We start from the raw sequence: 23,569 nt of genomic DNA, 5'->3' as shown, positions 1-23,569 counted from the left end.
TCCCACAATCATTTTGATATATTATACATTTTTCCGATGACGTATGCAACCGTTAATGCCATTTTACCTTTTTCTTTTTTTTTGCTAAAAAAAGTCGAAATTCAAATTTGTTAATTTCTCCTAATAGTAGGTTATGTAAAGTACAGGAATCTCAAAAGATTTATTTATTTGAATTTTCTACCATTTTATTTTGCATTTTATAAAGCAAAAAAAGGCGATCCACGGCGGGGGAGGAGGGAAAGGGGGATGCGTGGGGAGCAAAAAAACCTAGAAAGCCTTTTACACTGGTTCGTGCCACGAACCGGTGCTAAAGGGTAGACCTTCTACACCGGTTTGTGCCACGAACTGGTGCTAAAGGGTTCGCGCCTGTCACGCGGCTGGCGCCAACCCTTTAGCACCGGTTCGTGGCACGAACCAGTGCCAAAGGTCCTGCACGAATCGGTGCAAAAGCCCTACGGGTTCCCTACGTGTTCCCTGCGACGTCCTGGCTGCTCGAACAGGTGCGAATGCACCCTTTAGTCTGGATTCGTAGCCCAATCGGTGCTAAACCTCTCCAAACATAAGCCATGTTTTCTACTAGTACACATGGGTACAATCTTGGACAAAAAAAAGGTTTATGTGAGTTTTGGGCAGCACCATAAACTGGAACCAAGACTCAGTCATAACCGTCTTTTTTACATCTCACGCGAGTTTAACACAAAAATCCCCCATATAAACTTTTATGATGTGAAGTGTTGTTCTTGTATTATCTCCTACTAGAATACATCCCGATGAACCAGAGGGGGTAAACAAAACCATGCAAAATCTAAGCCAACAGCTAAATGTATCAAGAAAGGAACAATACAATTACACCTTATTTAGGTGGTGCTAGGGACATACGACTCAAACCAGCAATGCGGTCATGTGCTTTCCATCTTGGCACAAGCTTGAGAGAAGTGTGTGGGCCACACACCTGTTTTCTCTCGGTTGTTATACATAAATTGTTTGTCCAATGAGGTTTGTTGTGGGATTTTTAGACCTAGAGATTTTTTCTTTTGAAGATTTCGGTAATTTGGGAATTTATGGTAGTTGTATACCTGTGCTGTTCGCGTTGCATTGTTGGGATTAGTTAATTTGTTCTGTTGCACAAGTACATTTCTTTTGTCCTTACTACAATTAATGTTGTAAACTAGACATGATGCATATTATAATTTTGATGTTTCATCTTGTGATAAATCCATGTTGTATGATGAAGTTTGTGCGTAAATCCATGTCGCGCTAACGTACTTTGGGTATTGCATCAAGCAATGGTGTATGTTTGTGATCAATTGATGCCTCGCGGCAAAAGAAATATGCCTGTACAGAAGATGTTAATTTCGCTTGCACTGTTGTTCTTATTTCTGTGGGAGAAAATCATGAAGGCAAGAAGGAGAGAGAGATCCCTATTGTATAATCGTTCATGTTCATCTCATGGAGTATATGACACTAATATCTAAAGCTGAGAAAGAACTTTTCCAAATGAAATATGTCACTAAGACAATAGAAAACTGATTGCCCTTCATGATGTTAGGACGTGGTGTGGGGAGTGATGTTGTGTTTATTGGTTCAGTGCCTCCGTGTGTGGAAGAACTAACCAAACGTGATTGTAAGGATACTGTTAACTCTGATTCGTAATACAAGCACCACACTTTCAAAAAAAAAAAGAACTGATTGCCCTTTAAAAACAAGAAACATATCAGAATATGTTCCGGGCCCACAGGGCAGCAGCAGCAGGGCGCATTTAGTCGTACGAATACAGATATTGCCCGGTCCCCGGCTGCCCACTGACGCTGCCTACAAAAAAACAATTGCCATGAAAATGACCAGGTTGCCTGACAAGCCATTTTCACATGTAGACAGAGCAGCATGCTTGGAGTCATGTTGCTGCAAGTGAATTGTTAAGAAAAATAAAAACTACAAGTCAAACAACAGCTGGTACTCAACACAGTAACATCAAGCCAGAAGAAAATTTGGACTACAACTTCTACAAGCGCCAAAAAAAAAAAACTACACCTGACCGTTTGTTGTTTTGACTTTTGCATCAACAATCTGTGTACTTCATGCCTCAGCTCCTTCTGAAAGATACAGAGGACTTAACGGTCCCCAACTTCTAGACCATGGATCCTTGTTCAAAACAAAAACAAAAAACGGTCCCCTACTGAAGTAATATAACCAAATAAAAAGACCGAAGACTTGTAATACATTTGCAGTAGTTTACCTGATTTCTGTTTTGGTAAACCGGCTGAACAATATTGAACTACAGAGCAGGACTTTTCCCCTTATCCTCTCTCAAGGAGTTGCAGTACTCGGCCCCGTTTCCTCTAGAAGGCCGGGCCAATCTTTTGGCCCCTCCGCCGGAATAGCCGTCCGGAGTTGGTTCAGGAGCGGTGCCAGAGTAGTTAGGTGTAGGATGTGTAGTTGTAGGTGTTGTGGTTTCGGCTGTATGCCAAGTTTGGGCTCCATGCCCATAGCTTGGAACGGATCTCTGGTTAGGGTTCCTTCTCTTCGTCATCTTGCTCCACTTGTCGGAGTGGATGGCGTTGGAGAGCGGCGCCGCTCCTTCGAATAAGATCGTATTCTGGTGGGTCACCTTCGTCTACAAGGACGCCACGAGGTTGAGGTGCTCCCGTCCGGCTGTGGAGGCAAGGCGGCGTGGCGAGGTGTGCTTCCGTTTGTCTCCCGACCGGCCATGGTGGCGAGGGGCAGAGAAGCTGCAGCGCGTCATCCCTAGCTGCGGGCAGGAGGTCTTGTTCATCGATGCTGGTCGGAGCAAAGAAGTTCTGAGATGCAGTTTTTCCTAGCCTGTCGTGGTTGTTAGATGTATATATCTGTATATTGTAGTTTCCCCATATGTTAGGGGGCTTCCTGCATATTTCCACCTGTACATGTACTATATATTGTGGCCTTTGGCCCCCTGGTAATACAACAAGCATATTACTCTAACATGGTATCAGAGCAAAAATTGATCCTCCTCCTCCTCCTCTAGTCCGTACGGCCGACGTTCAAGCTTGTTCCGGCCGATCTAGTTTCTCTCTCCGCTCATCTGCCCGACGCCCCGGCCGATCTTCCCTGCGCGTCGATCTCGTCCGAACTGCGGCTCCGCTCGATCCGTACGCCCGCGTGAGGCTGCCGCCTGCTCCCGCGTGAGGCCGCCTTGCCCGCGTGAGGCCGCCGCTTGCTCCCGATCCCGTGCGACCCGCCAGAGGCCTCTCCCTGCTCCCGCGTGAGGCCTCGATCTCCCCGCTCTCCCATCGAGTCGCCTGTCCCTCGACTCGATCCCGCGAGTCCTCGATCGCCCAGGTCGCCCGCTCCCAATCCCACCAGGTCGTCGCCCAGGTCGCCCGCTCCCGCCAGGTCGTCGCCAAGTCGCCAGACCCTCTGCTTCCCCTGCTGCCCCGACTGACTTGATCTCCGATCTCCGCTCGTTGACTTAATCCCGAAAAAAAAAGGCAAAAAAAAAAAGCAAAAAAAAAAAAAACTACTGTCGTCAGCTATGTCTTCTTCCGCTGATCCCGCCTTCTCTTTGGGTCTCCCTTCGGTACTTGGTATTTGTCCGCTGCCTCCGTGTATGACGGCTAGCCATTCTTCATCGCCGTTTGCAGCCTCTTCACGCGGCTCTGCCCGCGCTTCCCCGACTTCGTCTACGTCGGCTCGCCGCTCTACATCGACTTTTGCGGCCTCTTCACGCGACTCTGCCCGCGCTTCGCCGACTTTTGTGGCCTCTTCATGTGGCTCTGCCCGCGCTTCGCCGACTTCGTCTACGTTGGCCCGCCGCTCTACATCGACTTTTGCGGCCTCTTCACGTGGTTATGACCGCGCTTTGCCGACTCTGTCTTCATCGGCGTGTTGCTCTCCGTCGCCCCCTTTGGTGGCCTCTGTGCGTGTGGCTGATAGCTCCTCGTCGGCACCTGATTGTACCTCGACCTCTCCAGTCGCGCCCCTCTCTGCGCATGAGATAGCGCAGCTTCACCGCCTGCTTGATGCTTGGGATTCCAGTTTACGTCAGCAGCCTCGCGGTCCGAGTCTCCGCCCTCGTCCTCATTGCACCTACTGTGGCAAGGTTGGCCACACTTCCTCCACCTGTTGGACGCGGGATCCCGATTTACGTCGGCGAGTTCCAGGATCGTCGCAGGCCGGCTCTTCAGATCTTCTGCGGTTGCACTCTCGATCGGGACATTCTCGGGGGTCTTCGTGGTCTGCTCGCTACTACGGACTCTTCCTCGCCGGCGCTGGTTCTGTGGATCGGCTCTTCGGCACTCTGCGACCACCGGTTTCTACACGATCGAGTACGTCCCCGTGGTATCTGGATTCTGGAGCTTCCTTTCATATGACCTCTGAGTCTTCTATTCTGTCTGCTCTTCGGTCTCTTATTTCTCCTGTCCGTGTTGTCACGGCTGATGGTACCTCTATTCCTGTTTCTAGTAGAGGTACCCTTTCTACTCCCTCTTTTTCTGTCCCTGATGTTTCTCATGTTCCTCGCCTTCAGATGAACCTTTTCTCTGCTAGCCAGCTCACCGATTCTGGTTGTCGCGTCATTCTTGACGCTGAGTCTTGTGCGGTTCAGGATCATCGCACACAGGCCCTGGTTGGAGCTGGCCCTCGTAGCCGTAAGTCTCCGGGGCTTTGGGAGTTAGGCGGCCAGTGTTCCTTCCACTGCCACTCCATCTGCCAGTTCTCCTCCGGTTGTTGCCTCTGTCACCGGCTCTTTTCAGCAGTGGCATCATCGTCTTGGTCACCTTTGTGACTCTCGCCTGTCGTCTTTGGTTCATCGTGGCCTTCTGGGGTCTGTCTCTGGAGATGGGTCGTTACCGTCGGGGGCTGTAGGTTAGGCAAACAGATTCAGCTTCCTTATCCTACTAGTGTGTCCTGCTCGCAGCGACCGTTCGATTTAGTCCATTCAGATGTTTGGGGTCCGGCTCCCTTCGCTTCGAAAGGGGGCCATCGATACTATATCTTATTCATTGATGATTTTTCACGGTACACCTGGGTGTTTTTCATGCACTCTCGCAGTGAGGTGCTCTCTATTTATCAGCGTTTTGCGGCCATGGTCCGCACTCAGTATTCCTCATCCATTCGCGTGTTCCGTGCTGATTCTGCTGGTGAGTATATCTCCCAGCACCTTCGTGGTGTCCTTGCTGAGGAGGGCACCCTCGCTCAGTTTTCTTGTCCCGGCGCGCATGCTCAAAATGGCGTCGCCGAGCGTAAGCATCGTCATCTTCTTGAGACCACCCGTGCTATGATGATTTCTTCTTCTCTTCCGCCACATTTCTGGGCTGAGGCTGTTGCTACGTCGGCCCACCTCATTAACATTCAGCCTTCCGCTGCTCTACAGGGTGGCATTCCTCTCGAGCGTCTCTCTGGTGTTTCTCCAGACTACTCGACTCTCCGTTCATTTGGTTGCGTCTGCTATGTCCTTCTGCCTCCTCGTGAACGCACCAAACTAACCGCTCAGTCTGTTGAGTGTGTTTTTCTCGGATACATTGATGAGCATAAGGGCTATCGCTGTTGGGACCCCGTTGGTCGTCGGATGCGCATCTCTCGTGACGTCACGTTTGATGAGACGCGTCCCTTCTATCCTCGCCCCACCTCGGGTACTTACCCGGTGGATGATATCTCTTTTCTTCTTTTTCCGGATGCACCCCCTGCTGTTCCTCCTCCCATCCCTCCGACTTCTGATGCGCCCCCCTCGGCGCCATCCTCTCGTTCGTCTAGTCCACCTAGTACTCCTCGTTCTCCGGCTTCGGCTCCTTCCGATGCTGTCCCTTCTTCCTCTTCTTCTGATGACTTGTCTTCTGCAGATGAGCTTCCCCCTTCACGGCCTGTGCGTCAGCGTCGTGCTCCAACTCGTTACTCTCCTAGTCAGTATGGTCTCTCTGTCGTTTCCGAGCCGACTTCTTATCGGGATGCTGAGCGTCATCCTGAATGGCAGCTTGCCATGGCTGAGGAGATCGCTGCGCTTGAGCGCACTGGCACTTGGGATCTTGTTTCTCCCCCTTCTGGTGTTCGTCCTATCACGTGTAAGTGGGTCTATAAAATTAAGACTCGCTCTGATGGATCTCTTGAGCGCTATAAAGCGCGTCTTGTGGCTCGTGGCTTTCAGCAGGAGCACGGGCGTGACTATGATGAGACTTTTGCCCCTGTGGCTCATATGACTACTGTGCGTACCCTTCTTGCTGTTGCTTCTGTTCGCCGCTGGTCTGTCTCCCAGCTTGATGTTCGTAATGCTTTTCTTAATGGCGAGTTGAGTGAGGAGGTTTACATGCAGCCTCCTCCACAGGTATTCTGTTCCCGATGGGATGGTTTGTCGTCTTCGACGGTCTCGCTCTGGTCTCAAACAGGCCCCTCGTGCCTGGTTTGAGCGCTTCGCTTCTGTGGTGACTGCTGCGGGTTTCTCTCCTAGTCGTCTTGATCCAAAGACTTTTCGTTCACACTTCTCCTCGTGGACGTACTCTTCTTCTTCTTTATGTTGATGATATGATCATTCTTGGTGATGATCCGAGTATATTGCCTTCGTCAAGGCTCGTCTTCGTGATCAGATTTCTTATGACTGATCTTGGTCCTCTTCGCTATTTTCTTGGCATTGAGATTTCCTCCATTTCGATGGCTTTTCTATCTCTCGGGAAAAGTACATTCGGGATCTTCTTGCTCGTGCCGCTCTTGGGGATGAGCGCACGGTCGATACTCCTATGGAGCTTAATGTTAAGCTTCGTCCTACGATGGTGATCCTCTTCCCGATCCCACCGTTATCGCCATCTTGTTGGGAGTCTTGTTTATCTTCTTGTCACTCGTCTGATATTTCTTATCCCTGTTCATATTACGAGTCGGTTGTCTCAGCTCCTACCACTGTTCACTATAGTCATCTCCTCCGTGTTCTACGTTACCTTCGTGGCACGATCACTCGTCGCCTTTTCTTTCCCCGTTCCAGCTCTCTCCAGCTCCAGTGCTATTCGGATGCTACGTGGGCGAGTGATCCTACGGATCGTCGTTCACTTTCTGCTTACTGTGTGTTTCTTGGTGGTTCGCGTGTTGCTTGGAAGACGACGACACAGGTCGCAGTTTCCGGGTCGAGTGTTGAGGCTGAGTTGCGGGCTATGGCTTTGTTGATTGCTGAGGTGACTTGGTTACGGTGGTTGCTTACAGATTTTGGGGTCTCTGTTACGACACCCACTCCACTTTTGTCTGACAGTACAGGTGCTATCAGTATTGCACGTGATCCGGTCAAGCATGAGCTGGCCAAGCATATTGGTGTTGATGCTTTTTACACACGTGCTCACGTGCTGGATGATGTTGTTGCGGTTCATTATGTGCCTTCAGATTTGCAGTTGGCGGATTTCTTTACGAAGGCACAGACTCGAGCGCAGCATGATTTCTTACTCTCCAAACTCAGTGTTGTGGATCCACCATGAGTTTGAGGGGGGGGGGGGGGTTAGATGTATATATCTGTATATTGTAGTTTCCCCATATGTTAGGGGGCTTCCTGCATATTTCCACATGTACATGTACTATATATTGTGGCCTTTGGCCCCCTGGTAATACAACAAGCATATTACTCTAACAGTGGTGGCGAGGAGGACCATGCCTATGTTGCTTCGTGCTGCTTCAATCGTCATCAGCTTCAGAGGTGTTTAGGACCTAGGTTTGCCTGATTCTCTCGAACGGAACACACGACGCCATCGTCGTGATCTTTGCGGCCCTTCTTCAACCTCCATCGTGGAGACCTGTTGTTGGATCCATCGCTAGAGCTCAACGCCTCTAGGAAGCCAAGTGGTTCATCCCTGGAATCCTAGAAGTGGTTGACGGTTGGGTTTCTTCGTCAGGAGAGAGCCATCGAGCAATCTACTCTTTGTCCTTTGCGGAAACGCCTGGAGAACACCGGCGACCGGTGGCGGAGGCACCCCTATACTCGATTGATTTTTCCTTTTTTCTACTAGGGTGCTTTCTATAAAGGTGAAGGCCTTTTCTTCAAATACTAGGTTTTTTAGGGCGAGTTATGTAAAGGGCCTCTTTGCAATTTGTACGTGCCACATGTTTTATGAATGAAGCTCCACCAGGATCTTCTTGACCCCTCTTACTGTTCAAAAAAAAAAAAACTGACCAGAAGTATTCGTTGCAGATTTTTTTTACAAGATGGTTATTCTTCAGTCATAATCTTTTACACGTATAAATGTATAATGCATTCCATTCATCTTTACAAGATCATTTACCCCCACCACCTAAAACTTTATATTACATTTCATGCTATACCCCCTCTTTTGTACGGAATGTGACTACAGCTATAATTTCCATGTTTTTTCAGGCATCTTAACATGACCCTACAGATTACAGATGCTCCTCCACCCAATCTTTACCGATGAGCATTTAATTTAGGCCACAAAATCATGCAGTAGAGGCGGCGGTTCAAACTGTTGCCGTTGATCTAATTGGTTCATCGACTCATAGTCTGAGGAGGCAGCGGTGATACTGGGAGGAGCTGTGGTGTTGTACATGTCCTCTTCCACAGCGGTGAAACCTGGCTGATGAGTGTTTGGAGCTGAAAGGCTGTTCTCGGTGTGCTGCAATCCTAGCGTCAATGACACGTTGCTGTTCCGGTATCCCCCAAGCTCTGCCAAATGGTAGGCCATGAACCGGGCGCTCTCATCGGCATGATGTGCAGTCGCATCATGGAGGAGGTCGCCATCTGCCTCGCCCGGTCTTTGGTCTTTCAACAGCAGGTTCATGAAGCCATCATCGGAGTTCGCCTCATTGTGGAAGCTGGCCGGGGCTCCAGTGAAACCCACCATCCCAATGTTGGCTTTGGATTCGCTGGTTTGGTAAGCCTGACTCATGGAGCATTTCAGATCTTCCTTTTCTTCACAAGATACCACTTTGTCCTTACTTCTTGGTTTATTGTCAGAGGAGGAGTTGGACTCCAGCTCTGCCTCCCCAGTCTCTTCTTTATACATGTCTTCGATCATCGGCTTCCAGAGGCGGACACGGGCATTTATGAACCAGTTCGAAATCTAGGACAATGCAGAATATTAAGTAAGTTCAGCAAACTAGATTCATTTAACAGAACGCAAAGTCCTTCAGAAATCATTTGCACACACACAGACTCAAAACCAAATATCCAATATTCTTTAGTGCATGGTCTATTTACAAGTTATTACTGATAGAGCAGAACTTGGTAAATTTAAGATCGCCTATTTGCAGGGTATGGAGATAGATAGGCAACAACCTTGTGGTATGGTTTAACATTTGCACCGATATACAGATGATCAGTAACAAAGTTAATTGTGATAAATGTAACACATATCTTGGTAAGATGATAAAATACCTGACTTCTTGTTAAACCAGTTTGCCTAGCTAGCATTAGCTTTTCTGAATCTTTTGGATACCTGAAAAAATGACCGTGTCATCAGAAAAAGATCAAAAAGGGGCAAGTGGAGATAAGCATATAAGAAATAAGAAACATACGGGTGAAGGAAGTGTTCAAACAACCAAGCACGGAGAATTGAAACTGAGTTTTCAGGCAGTCCCCTCTGTGGCCTCCAAGCATTTTGCTGTAACACACCATACTGCTGGAAAGCTCGCTGTTGCCTTAACTGTTGATCAATGTAACGGAGGCGAGTTAATTTGCCTTCTTTGCCAGATGAATTTTCCTCCTCGCCAAGTTTCTTCCGGATAACATTGACCTGGTCGTTGATAGCATCCTTCAGACATCGGAAATGCCGTGATATTGTCTGAAGGGCAACTGCAGTGTAAGGTTTGGCAGCTCCAGGCCCAGCAACCATATCAAAAGATGAGACTACCATTTGCATTTGATGGAAATAATGCTTGTACTTTCGGTCCACCTGAAAAAAAAAAAAGTTGATGTTCAAGACAATTGATTGAACATATGATATACCAATTACTAATTGACAAATAAGAACACCACGCTCAAGCTGCCAGTAGTCCTACTGCTCAGCCTGAGTTAAGAATAATTTTTCTTGCTGACGGACAGTTTGGAAGTGGAGTATTTCTCAACAAAGTTTCTGTATTTAGTTAAAATTTATTAGGTACCAAAATTTTACCAAGAAACACCATTCTAGTTTCTGTATTTAGTTCAATTTAAAATTTGATTTAGATACAAAAACTTTACCAGGGAATGCTTCTCTTCTAAACAGCCCTGAGAGAGAACCTTTTAAGCTCCTGCCACTTGACATTTTGATAGGTTTGTTAACACGACTTTCTTACAAACTTCACCATCATGATTTAATTGATCAGAATAGTAATTAGATATATGCGGAAGTACCAACTCCAAATAAAAGAGGCTCTTAGTAATTCCTTGGAGGCCCTCAAGGTAAAAACATGTATGCACAGGCTTAAGCCTTGTTAAATGTTGGTATATAGGCAGCTAAGCTTTCTTAACGAATGAAAAGACACATAGAAATCTTTGACCCATCTCTCCTAACTTCTCCAAGGAGCCCGAGGCATAAATTTCTAGTTAGAAACCAAACCATTCAGAACAAACTCGGGATGACCCATCTATGTTACTCTAGTCAATATTAAGCCCGCGCCTCCTGATTGGGTGGGAATTCCAATCCCAACCACCACTTTTTCTAACGAAAACAAAGATAGGACAATGCAGTTGACTTCTGAGTTATGAGAAACTCTGAGCTTTCGTTTCTTGAGATACTAAAAACTCTGAGCTGCAACTGCCACCAAACAAAGCATTTATTTGTCCATGGAACTTCAAATTGGAGTAACTAAAACTAAGTTTGCTCATATTGATGTATTTTTATAAGTGAATTCAATCTTTTAAGAAACATTCTGTGGATACCAAGTAGTCAAGCAAAAGTAAATTGTCGTGGAAATTCAGTTTAATTTCAACAGCAAACTATGGAGGTATAGACTCACAAACCTCATCCAACATGGCCAAAAGTTTAGCCATCTTATTCTGGAGCTCTTGTTTCTCAACCGCAGAAATCTCAGCTTCCGCATTGGCAGTAGACTCCAGCGGATTGGAAGCCTCGCTTTTTGACACCCCATCGGCCTCTTTACCATCCACTTTTTCTGGTTCAACCTTGTTTTTCTGTGCATTCTGCTTTATATTCTTCCAAACACTGACTATCTCATCGAGTAATTCTTGTGCTGCCTTCAGATACTTCGAATTCCTGATTGCCTGTGAGGCCTCTGACTGCATATTCTTCATTCTGTTGTCATCACCCTGGTAAGATTGGGTTGCCAGTAAGTCTTGCTTCGGGGACCAGTATGGGTATGAAGGTGCCAGGATATGTGTGTTGAGGCTCAGAGACAATCCTTGGCCTGGTGCTGATGGAACACTTGCCGAATCGTGGTTGTTCAGCAAGCCAAACTCTAGCTGCGCACTGCTATGAGCATCATTGTGGATGACATTGCCACCACCACTGTGTGCAGCAGCAGCATCCATGAAATGCATTAACATCTCATTTCTCATATCTTTAATAGGACCAAAGGAGCGTTGCTCTGTAAGCGAAGTAGATGAATGTTGTGGAATTTCCGAAGGATGGCCAGCCAGCTCCATAAAATTCTGCTGGGACTGCATAATACCACTGAACTCGGTGTATGGTCCAGAAGATGCATTGTTTGAATAGAGCAAGTTCCCTAGGGATGATGACACAGGATATGATGCATTTCCCGTGTCTGGTGAGTACATGGTTTGCGAGTCATCGCCCGGGCTTGAATAATAATTAGACATGTCACAACTTTGACTGCTCACTTATGAAGATAACTGCAAAGGCATGAGTATGGATGTCGAAGCAACTGCAGATGGTACGTGGAGCAACTGCATGTCACTTATGAAGTTCACCAAATCAAAATTAAGATTGACCTGCCTGCAAAAGGGGAAACAGAATGAGTTCAACATAACACTGAAGAAAAAATAACTAACTGAACAAGGAATTAATTTTATCCAAGAACAGTAAGACTGGAAGAAATTATACGACTAATGCAATTGACAGTTATTTCTTGTCTTTTTCATTTTTACTCCAGAAAAACTAAGGCTCTGTTTCTTCTGCAAGGGCACAACATACACACAATGGCCATCACGAGTGATTAAAGCCCAGATCCTCGGATCCTCTTTTTTGGCAGCAGTTACCACCAGTTTGCTCATTCTGTTTTTCACATTTGTACGGAGTATGGAAGAAACACTCTGTTCAAGAAACAGGACAATATAAAGTGACAAGACAAGATGCTTGTTTGCAGGCTAAAGGTACAGGTGGTCCGTCATCTATGAGCTCAGCTAGGTTCTTGGCTTTTTGCACCTTCCTAACCAAGATGATGAGAATGTGGAAGAAAATTCCTTATGTTTCACCAAAATAACACAACCATCCAAAGGCACCGGACGAGATAATGGACTCTATACCACACAACCACAAGAGAAACTACAAGAGCACAGATTATTCTGTGTTTTGAAAACTCTATTGTTATATTGCTTTGACAGTTAACTGTTCTTGAATGAAATAGGATTATATTGTTGGCCGGCAATACCTTGTCCGATCAATTATTGGTAGCCGAGGCGTGCACAAGACTCCTCAGAGCTCCTCCACCAGCTCAGCAACAACCACCAAAGATATGAGCGTCTACTGATTCAGGATGATTCTGAAAAAGAAGAAGATGAAATGGCATTAAGATGGCTAGCCAGATAAAAACTACTGTCCTGCTACTTGTTTGCAGCTCAAATTTTAACCAATTTTTAATGATACGAAAGAGGTGGGAGTGGAAGCAGGAGAAATGTCCAAGGCGAAAACCTTGTTGTCAGTTGTCACACGCAATAGAATAATTTAAATTCTGACGAGAAGACCTAAGAGTTCAGATAATACAAGATAGCAATCCAGGAGAAGGAAGAAAAAAAAGTAAGAGGGCTTTACAGCATGGGTTTCAAGAAGGCATCCAAGGAAAGAAAGATTCAAGAATCAGCAAACGAAAACCAAAAGGGTTCCTCCCCACTAACTGTAATTAAGCTCAGAAGCAAGCAGTGCTGGTGGTAGCTGGGGAAGCAACTAGAGAGTCAGAATTCCCCTCCGAGAATACCAAACGATAATTGAGCTACCAAGGCTACCGTGAAACACGGAATTCAAGAGGGTAACCGAGAATTCCGCACCAAAGTGGCGAAGAATGGATAAATTCTCGATGCATCAACACCAGAAAACCAAGAATTTGAGGTGCGGAGGTAAAGGAGGACCATCAATCAAGCTGCCAAAAACCCAATAGTACCTTCAGTTCCCCCAAGAAACCCAACTCCAGCACCACCACGGACTCCACCAAAATCAGCAGCCGAGGCTCTCAATCTCTCCTAGCTCCAGAAGCCCTAAGCATCGACTGAGCAGGCCGGCCAGAAACAGCAAGAAACCTCACAATTGAGAGAGCCCTACCTATGGCCGCCCCCCGAAACCAAGAAAAGCCACCAACCAATCATTGGAGCTCTCATAACAGCAGAAGGATCGGTTGCACCCACTCATCAGATCAGACAAGTCGATTTCTTTTCGCAAAGCAAAGAAGAAGCAGAGCAACCAAATCATACATGCGTCAAGGGAATATGCGAGAACGCGCCACAGAATTTGTGTTCCTGGTGCTGGGGTCAATGATGCAGAGAGGGGTGGATAGAATATTGAAGGGAGAGAGAGACCTGGTGGCGGTGCGCTCCTCTTGGGAGGCAGGCAGGCTGGGAGAGCGAGCGGGCGAGCAGGCAGGGATTGCTGTCAGCTGATCTTGCGGAGAGCGGAGAGAGATAGGAGGGGAGAGGAGAGGAGAAAGAAAATGGATGAATCCCTCGCTCCTCTGGCCAGCATGGGGACAAAATCAGATCCCAAGACTACAATAAGATGGAAAAATCAGGAAAAGGAGGGGAGAGAGAAGAGCTCCAACCAAGCCTCTACTATTTGCTTCTTCTTCCTCCTTCTTCTTCTTCTCGCCTCTGAAATGATAGATAAATGAATAAACAAAACAAGCACCAACCACTAACAACTGTTACCAATAAATAATGGTGCGAGGGGCCTCCCCTCCCGGAGAAAATTTCCATCTTTTCTTCGTCTTTATTATTGTGGCTGTTAGGGGTGGATTATTGGGTGGGGTTGGGGAGGTTTGGAGGGTTCAGATTTTAAAGTTTAAAACCAAATCAAAGAGCTGTTGGAAGTTTGGCGGTGCGTCCACCACCACCACCACAGCTTCTGGTTGCTTCTTCTTCCACGATAGCGCGTGTTGATTTCAAAATGTTGCCGAGTGTAGTTATGTTGTGCTCGGTCCAGTTAGTATTATTGCTGGGAAAATGAGACATGACCCTAATAAGTCTAAAGCATATGATAGATTTTTATACTCCCATCATGAGAATAAAGTGAAATTGAGCTTAGCAAATTACTTTACACGGTGGCATGCATAGTCTCTCCTTGTTAAGGCGGCGTTTCACATTGGAGCGTAGTATCCTAAACCAATTTGTCGGATCCGCATTTTATGGTTGTCGGATCGCTTTCACTTACTTTCGTGGTTATTTTTAACAACAGAGTATTAAATAAGCACAACACGGTCACGGCAATCGCAAGTTGAGCCTAAAAAACATACTCCAAAATTGGCTATTTGTTTGTTTTAGCATTGAAGCCATATAGTTATAAAGCGAGGTCATAACTTCTCGAGGAAAAAAAAAAAGAGGAAAAAAGAGCACCTACAACAACAACAACAAAAAAGACACCGAGGCAATTGTATCGCGTATTTGGTGGGGTTGAATGGAGAGACGATGGAGGATAGGAAGGTGGCGGTGCACAATGATTGCAGGAAATTTTATTTATAGTTGAACTCTCAATAGTATATCATTCAAAACCGGGTGTAGTGCAAATCTCCTTATTTTCTTACATGTCAGAACACCATCACTCTCTAACCATGGCTGCAGAGGGAGGTCAGCGGCGAGGTAGTGGTATTTTTAATCTTAGGACTCAATGCTCCACCATGGCGTCGACTCTTAACTGCGCCCCATTATTTGTTTTGTCTATGTGATGCATAATTACTAAGAAGGGAGGACGTAGTCATATCTTGTTTGAAATATGGTATTATCAACAACCATATGGCAGATTACTAAATTGCATATTATCATTCAATTAAACTTATCGTATCTCAATAAAGTAGTGACTACTATAATAAACACCATCGAAGATACAATGCAGTGTGATAGTTATCTCTAAAGACCTATCATGTGGAGAGGTACATTCAGAGTGACTTTACGTACAAAATTAGACAGGTCCAGTCCTTCAATTTCTAAGCTCGCCAATTGGACATACTGTTTATGCCAGTATATATTTTTAATACAAAATCTCTCGTTTGACAAACCTTACATGATGGGACCAACTGAAACCCAATCTTCAATTAATGGCATTCAAAAGTCCAAACCGAATTTCAGGGTTACCCTGTTTCTATCTGCTACATTTCGTACCATCCTACTGGTGTCAGTAGCACAACAGAAGAAAAAATACCACTCATTTTCTGAGAATTACACATACATCTTTAATTGTAGGATAGAAGATGCGATGTCAACTAAGAGCATCCCCACTCGTTGGCGCTCCCCACGCCCAAATCCGGCGAAATTTTCGTCCGGATTGGATGAAGATTTGGCGTGGGGAGCGCCGAAGTTCCAGCCGTCCCCCCGGCAGGAAACCCCCAACCTCGACCATTTGACATATTTCAAACAAATTCAACATAAAATTTAACAAGTTGGGCAAACAAGAGGACGAAAATTGCTGAAACAAATTCGGCGATAACAGTACAATGTTTAACAAGTGGTGAAACAAATGAAGCACACAAATTTCACAATTTTTCAAACAAATTAAGACAGACTAGTTGGCGTCGGCGTTGGCGTTGCCTCGGAGCCTCCATATGTGCTCCACCAGATCATCTTGCAGCAGCTGGTGCATTGTAGAGTCTCGAATCTCCTGGCGCATAGCAATGAAGGCGGCCCATGATGGAGGCACCTGGTGATTAGGCTGTGCAAGAGGACCCTCTCTCTCATATGGTGCTTGTTGCTCAGCCAGAGGAACCGGATGCTTTCGCTCATCTTCAATAATCATGTTGTGTAGGCACACACAGCAGTTCATCACCTCCCACATCTGATCTTTGGACCAAGTCATAGCGGGGAACCGGACGACGACAAATCTCTGTGTGTAGGACACCAAATGCTCGCTCGACGTCTTTTCGGCAAGCTTCTTGTTTCTTGACAAACTCGCAAAGTTTGGGGGTGCTAGGGTTGGAGATCGTCTTCACAAATGTTGCCCACTTTGGATAGATACCGTCTGCAAGGTAGTATCCTTTGTTGTAGTGCCGACCATTGATCACATAGTCCACCGGGGGAGCATGACCCTCAACAAGCTTGGAAAAGACCGGGGAGCAGTTTAGGACGTTGATGTCATTGTTGGATCCAGGCATACCAAAGAAAGAGTGCCAAATCAAAAGATCATGGGTAGCCACTGCTTCAAGTATCACAGTGCAGCCTTTTTTGTGACCCTTGTACATTCCCTGCCATGCAAACGGACAGTTCTTCCATTGCCAATGCATGCAGTCAATGCTTCCAATCATCCCTGGAAAACCTCTAGCTTCATTTGTTGCAAGGATCCTCTGAGTGTCTTCGACAGTGGGTGATCTCAAGTAATAGTCCCCGAACAACGCTATGACGGCCTGCAGAACCGGTAGAAACAATCAAGGGCGGTGGACTCCGCCATCCGAAGATAGTCATCTGCGGTATCACCGGGAGCTCCATACGCCGGCATCCTCATAGCCACCGTGCACTTGCAGTGACGAAAATCCAACCAAACCGGTGCAATCCGCCTTGCATCTGAAGTAGGGATCAAAGTGGCGGATGGCATACACAATTTGCGAAATAGCTTCTGCTCATCCTGAAACGACGCGGAAAACACTCTCACCGTGCAACGGATTGTCGGCGAAGTAGTCGGCGTACAACATGCGGTAGCCCTCCGATCGGCTGTCTCGGCTTGCACTTCCGGCGACCTCGTGCCGACCCACCACGCCGACGAGTTGCCAGTCCGGCGTACATGCTTGCCAAGCAACCAAGGATCATCATGTGCTCGTCGTCTTGGGCGGCTGCTGCCATCTCTTCTTGCATAAGCTCGACGAACATCTGCTCCTCCTCTTCGTCCGAGTCCATGGCCGGCGAGGCAAATGGACGAACACCTGACGGGCGTGGTCGAGGCAACCCGAGCCGCGAGCGACGACGAGCAAGCAGGCCGGAAAACAGGCCGGCGGAAGAGCGACGGATAGGCCGTCGTCCAAACACGGCGGAATATAGGCAGGTGGGGAAGGAGTGGCGGCGCAATCTGGGCAACAAGCCGGCGGGGTGGTGCCGGCGGCGAGAGAGATACGAGGGGTGGGGGAGATTTTGAGCGACGTGGCGGTGGGGTTCGTGCGTCGAGTCACCGACAGATCGGGCCCTTCCCCGCTTTTCACTCGTCCGGAGTCCCCGAGAGCTCCCCGGGGGGGCGGGGGGGGCGTGGGATCGCCGGATGAATTTAGGCCCAAATCCGGACGAAAACGAGGAACCGGGGGCGCGACTGGGCCGAATTTCGCCGTCCGGATGGAAAAAACGCTCGCCGGGGGCCTCCTCGGGGGGACGAGTGGAGATGCTCTAACACACACATACGCAGATCCTCAAATCATTTCCAGACAAAGACATGGGTAGAGATTTATGACATGTGACATCGTAGTCACGATGAGAGAAAAATCCACTCGTAGGGGACCTCTACCTCAACCATAAAATGCTACACGCACACAGAGAACAAAAGGCAACGCTCATTCCACACCTTTGTTAACAGTTCCTGCCATATTAGAGCATCTCTAGCATATACGGCATATCGGCCAAACGCCGCAGGCAGATATGCGGTTTTCAGCGCATTTTTGCGCCAGATCAGATCCCGCATCAGTGGTAATCGCCAAAACGCCAGCATATATATCGGTTAGCGAGGCTGATGGGGGCCAAACCCCATCCGCTCCTCCGCCTCTCCGTCTGCCGCCGACGAGCAATCGCCGCTCCTCCGGCGAGCAATCGACGCAGTAGAACGCAGATCCATAGTCCCCACCTCCCGCCAGCGACGATGGTGGCAGGGCGCGGGGGCGGCCAGGTGGGCCGCGGCAGACGCTCCACCGAGCGCGGTGGGAGCTCCGCTGCTCCTCCCGCCGGCGAGAGGACGGAGGCGTAGAAGGTGAAGTCGGACGCGGCGCGCATCCACGGTAGCTACCGCTACCGCAACTACGGCGCCGCCGCGCCTCCCGCCTTCACCAAGCGCGAGTCGGAGCGGTACCGACGCGGATGCGCCATGTCCTCTTTTGTGGCCTCGTCGTCCTCGGCGTCGAGCTCCCGCCAGCTGATGACCCACAAGTATAGGGGATCGCGATAGTCTTCGAGGGAAGTATAACCCAAATTTATTGATTCGACACAAGGGGAGGTAAAGAATACTTATAAGCCTTAACAACTGAGTTGTCAATTCAGCTGCACCTGGAAAAGCACTAGCAACAGGGGTGATGTGAAAGTAGCAGTAATATGAGAGCAGTAGTAAAAGTAACACAGCAACAGTAATAGCAATATGAGAGCAATGGCACCAGAAAATAGTTGATACTACTTCCAATGACATGTAGAACAAGTATATAATGATGAGAGATGGACCGGGGTTCCCAACGATCTACACTAGTGGTAACTCTCCAATAACAAGTAACAAGTGTTGGGTGAACAAATTACAGTTGGGCAATTGATAGGAATCAAAGCATTAAGATAGAACATCAGGCTTATTAATTATGTAGGCATGTTTTCCGTATATAGTCGTACGTGCTCGCAATGAGAAACTTGCACAACATCTTTTGTCCTACCAGCCGGTGGCAGCCGGGCCTCAAGGGAAACTACTGGATATTAAGGTACTCCTTTTAATAGAGTACCGGAGCAAAGCATTAACACTCCGTGAAAACATGTGATCCTCACATCACTACCACCCCCTCCGGTTGTCCCGATTTCTGTCACTTCGGGGCCATTGATTCCGGACAGTGACATGTGCATACAACTTGTAGATACAATCTAAGCAATAAGTATAGAGCTCAAATCTAAGATCATGCCACTCGGGCCCTAGTGACAAGCATTAAGAACAACAAGATTGCAGCAACAATAACTTCACAAACTTTATAGATAGACTAATCATAATGTATCATCCATCGGATCCCAACAAACACAACACCGATTACATCAGATGAATCTCAATCATGTAAGGCAGCTCATGAGACCATTGTATTGAAGTACATGGGGGAGAGTATACCGACATAGCTACTGCTAGAACCCGTAGTCCATGGGGGAACTACTCACGGAGCATGATGGAGGCGGTGGCGTTTATGGAGATGGCTTCCGGGGGCACTTCCCCGTCCCGGCAGGGTGCCGGGACAGAGAGTTCTGTCCCCCGAATTGGAGTTTCGCGATGGCGGCGGCGCCCACAGGTCTTTCTGGAGTTTCGTCAATTGGTACGGTGTTTTTAGGTCGAAAGGGATTTTATAGGCGAAGAGGCAGCGCAGGGGGGCACCTGGGGGCGCCTCACCCTAGGCTGGCGCGGGCCCAGGCTTGGCCGCGCCGCCTTAGGGTGTGGTGGCCCTCTGGCCCCTCTCCGACTCTTCTTCGGTGTTCTGGAGCCTTCCGGGAAAAATAGGAGGTTTGGCGTTGATTTCGTCCAATTCCGAGAATATTGCCCGAACAGCCTTTCTGGAACCAAAAACAGCAGAAAACAGGAACTGGCACTGTGGCATCTCGTTAATAGGTTAGTTCCGGAAAATGCATGAAATCATCATAAAGTGCAAGCAAAACATGTAAGTATTGTCATAAAACAAGCATGGAACGACAGAAATTATGGATACGTCGGGGACGTATCAGCATCCCCAAGCTTAGTTCCTGCTCGTCCCGAGCAGGTAAACGATAAAAGAATAATTTCTGTAGTGACATGCTACTTACATAACCTTGATCATACTATTACAAAGCATATGAAATGAATGAAGTGACTCAAGGCAATGATCTATAGTTGCTAACAAGTAGATAACATATAGCAAAACTTTTCATGAATAGTACTTTCAAGACAAGCATCAAAAGTCTTGCACAAGAGTTAACTCATAAAGCAATAAATTCAAAGTAAAGGCATCGAAGCAACACAAAGGAAGATTTAAGTTTCAGCGGTTGCTTTCAACTTTCAACATGTATATCTCACGGATATTGTCAACATAGAGTAATATGATGAATGCAAATATGCAAGTATGTAAGAATCAATGCACAGTTAACACAAGTGTTTGCTTCTAAGGTGGAAGGAAGTAGGTAAACTGACTCAACATAAAAGTAAAAGAATGGCCCTTCTACGAGGGAAGCATTGATTGCTATATTTGTGCTAGAGCTTTGGTTTTGAAAACATAGAGAGAGCATAAAAGTAAAGTTTTGAGAGGTGTTTGTTGTTGTCAACGAATGGTAGTGGGCACTCTAACCCCCTTGCCAGACAAACCTTCAAAGAGCGGCTCCCATTTTATTTTATTTTTGGGTGGCACTCCTTCCAACCTTTCTTTCACAAACCATGGCTAACCGAATCCTCGGGTGCCTGCCAACAATCTCATACCATGAAGGAGTGCCTTTTTATTTAAGTTTTATTATGATGACACTCCTCCCCACCTTTGCTTACACAAGCCATGGCTAACCGAATCCTTCGGGTGCCGTCCAACAATCACATACCATGGAGGAGTGTCTATTTAGTTTGATTAATTTGGGACTGGGAATCCCATTGCTAGCTCTTTTTGCAAAATTATTGGATAAGCGGATGAAGCCACTAGTCCATTGGTGAAAGTTGCCCAACAAGATTGAAAGATAAACACCACATACTTCCTCATGAGCTATAAAACATTAACACAAATTGAGAAGCATTTTGAATTGTTTAAAGGTAGCACTCAAGCAATTTACTTTGGAATGGCAGGAAATACCACATAGTAGGTAGGTATGGTGGACACAAATGGCATAGGTTTTGGCTCAAGGTTTTGGATGCACGAGAAGCATTTCCTCTCAGTACAAGGCTTAGGCTAGCAAGGTTGTTTGAAGCAAACACAAGTATGAACCGGTACAGCAAAACTTACATAAGAACATATTGCAAGCATTATAATACTCTACACTGTCTTCCTTGTTGCTCAAATACTTTTACCAGAAAATATCTAGACCTTAAGAGAGACCAATCATGCAAACCAATTTTAACAAGCTCTACAGTAGTTCTCCACTAATAGGTTTAAACTACATGAAAAAAACTTAATCATGATCTACTTGAGAGCTCAAAACAATTTCCAAGTGTCAAATTATCCAAGACATTATGAGGCATTTTCTGTTTCCAACCAAATAAGTATTGTAGCTTCTAACTTTTATCATTGAACATTAAAAGTAAAACGAAGAACAAGTGTTCATATGAAAAAGCGGAGCGTGTCTCTCTCCCAAACAAGGATTGCTAGGATCCGAATTTATTCAAACACAAACAAAAATAAAACATACAGACGCTCCAAATAAAGCACATATGATGTGACCGAATAAAAATATAGTTTCAGGGGAGGAACCTGATAAGTTGATGAAGAAGGGGATGCCTTGGGCATCCCCAAGCTTAGACGCTTGAGTCTTCTTGAAATATGCAGGGATGAACCACGGGGGCATCCCCAAGCTTAGACTTTTCACTCTTCTTGATCATATATCATCCTCCTCTCTTGACCCTTGAAAACTTCCTTCACACCAAACTTCTCATAAACTTCATTAGAGGGTTAGTGCATAATCAAAAACTCACATGTTCAGAGGTGACACAATCATTCTTAACACTTCTGGACATTGCCCAAAGCTACTGGAGTTTAATGGAACAAAGAAATCCATCCCACATAGCAAAAGAGGCAATGCGAAATAAAAGGCAGAATCTGTCAAAACAGAACAGTCCGTAAAGACGAATTTTATTGAGGCACCAGACTTACTCAAATCAGAAAACTCAAAACTAACGAAAGTTGCGTACATATCTGAGGAACACGCACGTAAATTGGCATATTTTCTGATTTTTCTACAGAGAAAACAGCCCAGATTCGTGACAGATAGAAATCTGTTTCTGCGCAGAAATCCAAATCTAGTATCAACCTTCGATTAGAGGCTTCACTTGGCACAACAAAACACAAAACTAAGATAAGGAGAGGTTGCTACAGTAGTAAACAACTTCCAATACACAAATATAAAATAAAATACTGTAGCAAAATAACACATGGGTTATCTCCCAAGGAGTTGCTTTCTTTATAGCCATTAAGATGGGCTCAACAGTTTTAATGATGCACTCGCAAGAAATAGTATTTGAAGCAAAAGAGAGCATCAAGAGGCAAATCCAAAACACATTTAAGTCTAACATGCTTCCTATGCAAAGGAATCTTGTACACAAATAAATTCATGAAGAACAAAGCGACAAGCATAAGAAGATAGAACAATCGTAACTTCGAAATTTTAAGCATATAGAGAGGTGTTTTAGTACCATGCAAATTTCTAAAACCATATTTTCCTCTCTCATAATAATTTTCAGTAGCTTCATGAATAAACTCAACAATATAACTATCACATGAAGCATACTTTTCATGATTTCCAAACATATAATTTTTATCAAGTTCAAGAATAGTGGAATTAAAACTTTCAAACTTTCTTTTATTAATAATATAACAAGGTAATTGATCAATCTCAAGAGATATGGGACACATAGATAAAGTCAATAACTCTCCAATCCCATTTTCATTAGTAGTACAATTAATATTATCAAGTATCATAGGACCATCATCTAGAGATTTATCGTAAACATTTGCTAAGCAAAATTCTTTAGTACCATGCATTTCGACATCAGGCACAAACAAAGCATTATCATAAGATTTATCAAAGTAGCATGGATTATCATATATAACAGTAGCATAATTATTCTCACAAGTTTTACTCATAGGTACTATTTCAAGAGAATCCACAGGAACATAACATTCAACCTCTTCCGGTAAGCATGGAGGACAATCAAATAATGTAAGAGATAAAGAGTTACTCTCATTAGAAGGTTGGCATGGGTAGCTAATCCATTCTTCCTCCTTTTGTTCGTCGCTCTCCTCTTCTTTTTCATCCAATGAGCTTTCAGGTTCATCAATTTCCTCCTCTTTTTCATCCAATGAGCTTTCAGTTTCATCAGTTTCTTCTTCCACAGGTTCCTGCAAATTGTGAGTGCATTCTTGTGTATTAATGAGTCTCTCTTTATAATCAAGGATATAAGGATTCCTACTGTAGTATTCTATGCAAGAATTAAGGATAGTAGAGACATAATCTTTAAGGTCCTTACAAATAGCACAAGTTTCATAATTCTCAACCATGAAGGATTCTATCTCGGAGGCTCCCATAAATAAGACAAATTGTTCTACCTCTTCGAACCCATAATGAATATAGCAATTCCGATTATAGTTCTTAATTAAAAATTCCTCACTAAAGCCACATTGAAATTTAAGATGTTTATCCTGTTGAGAGCAACAGTTTATA

At 45.8% G+C, this 23,569-nt stretch overlaps 1 protein-coding gene across 6 annotated transcripts; it reads right to left on the bottom strand.

Moving 5' to 3' along the window:
- Positions 1–8,121: 8,121 nt before the first annotated feature.
- On the bottom strand, positions 8,122–14,168 carry LOC127293458 (BEL1-like homeodomain protein 7). 6 transcript variants are annotated; one of them, XM_051323088.2, is made up of 7 exons: positions 13,882–14,168; positions 13,643–13,794; positions 12,505–12,615; positions 10,898–11,849; positions 9,472–9,848; positions 9,332–9,392; positions 8,122–9,017 (listed from the first exon to the last, which is right to left on the bottom strand). In XM_051323088.2, the coding sequence occupies exons 4-7, from the start codon at positions 11,711–11,713 to the stop codon at positions 8,382–8,384; spliced, it is 1,890 nt and encodes a 629-aa protein (XP_051179048.1). In that variant the 5' UTR covers positions 11,714–11,849; positions 12,505–12,615; positions 13,643–13,794; positions 13,882–14,168; the 3' UTR covers positions 8,122–8,381. The 6 variants fall into 6 exon arrangements, with proteins under 6 accessions (XP_051179048.1, XP_051179047.1, XP_051179052.1 ...); XM_051323087.2 differs by having other exon boundaries at positions 13,643–14,168; XM_051323092.2 differs by having other exon boundaries at positions 10,898–11,845; positions 13,643–14,168.
- Positions 14,169–23,569: the final 9,401 nt, after the last annotated feature.

Source organism: Lolium perenne, chromosome 4 (assembly GCF_019359855.2).
Source record: "Lolium perenne isolate Kyuss_39 chromosome 4, Kyuss_2.0, whole genome shotgun sequence".
Lineage (NCBI taxonomy): Eukaryota > Viridiplantae > Streptophyta > Magnoliopsida > Poales > Poaceae > Lolium > Lolium perenne.
This window is presented reverse-complemented; position numbering and strand designations above follow the sequence as displayed.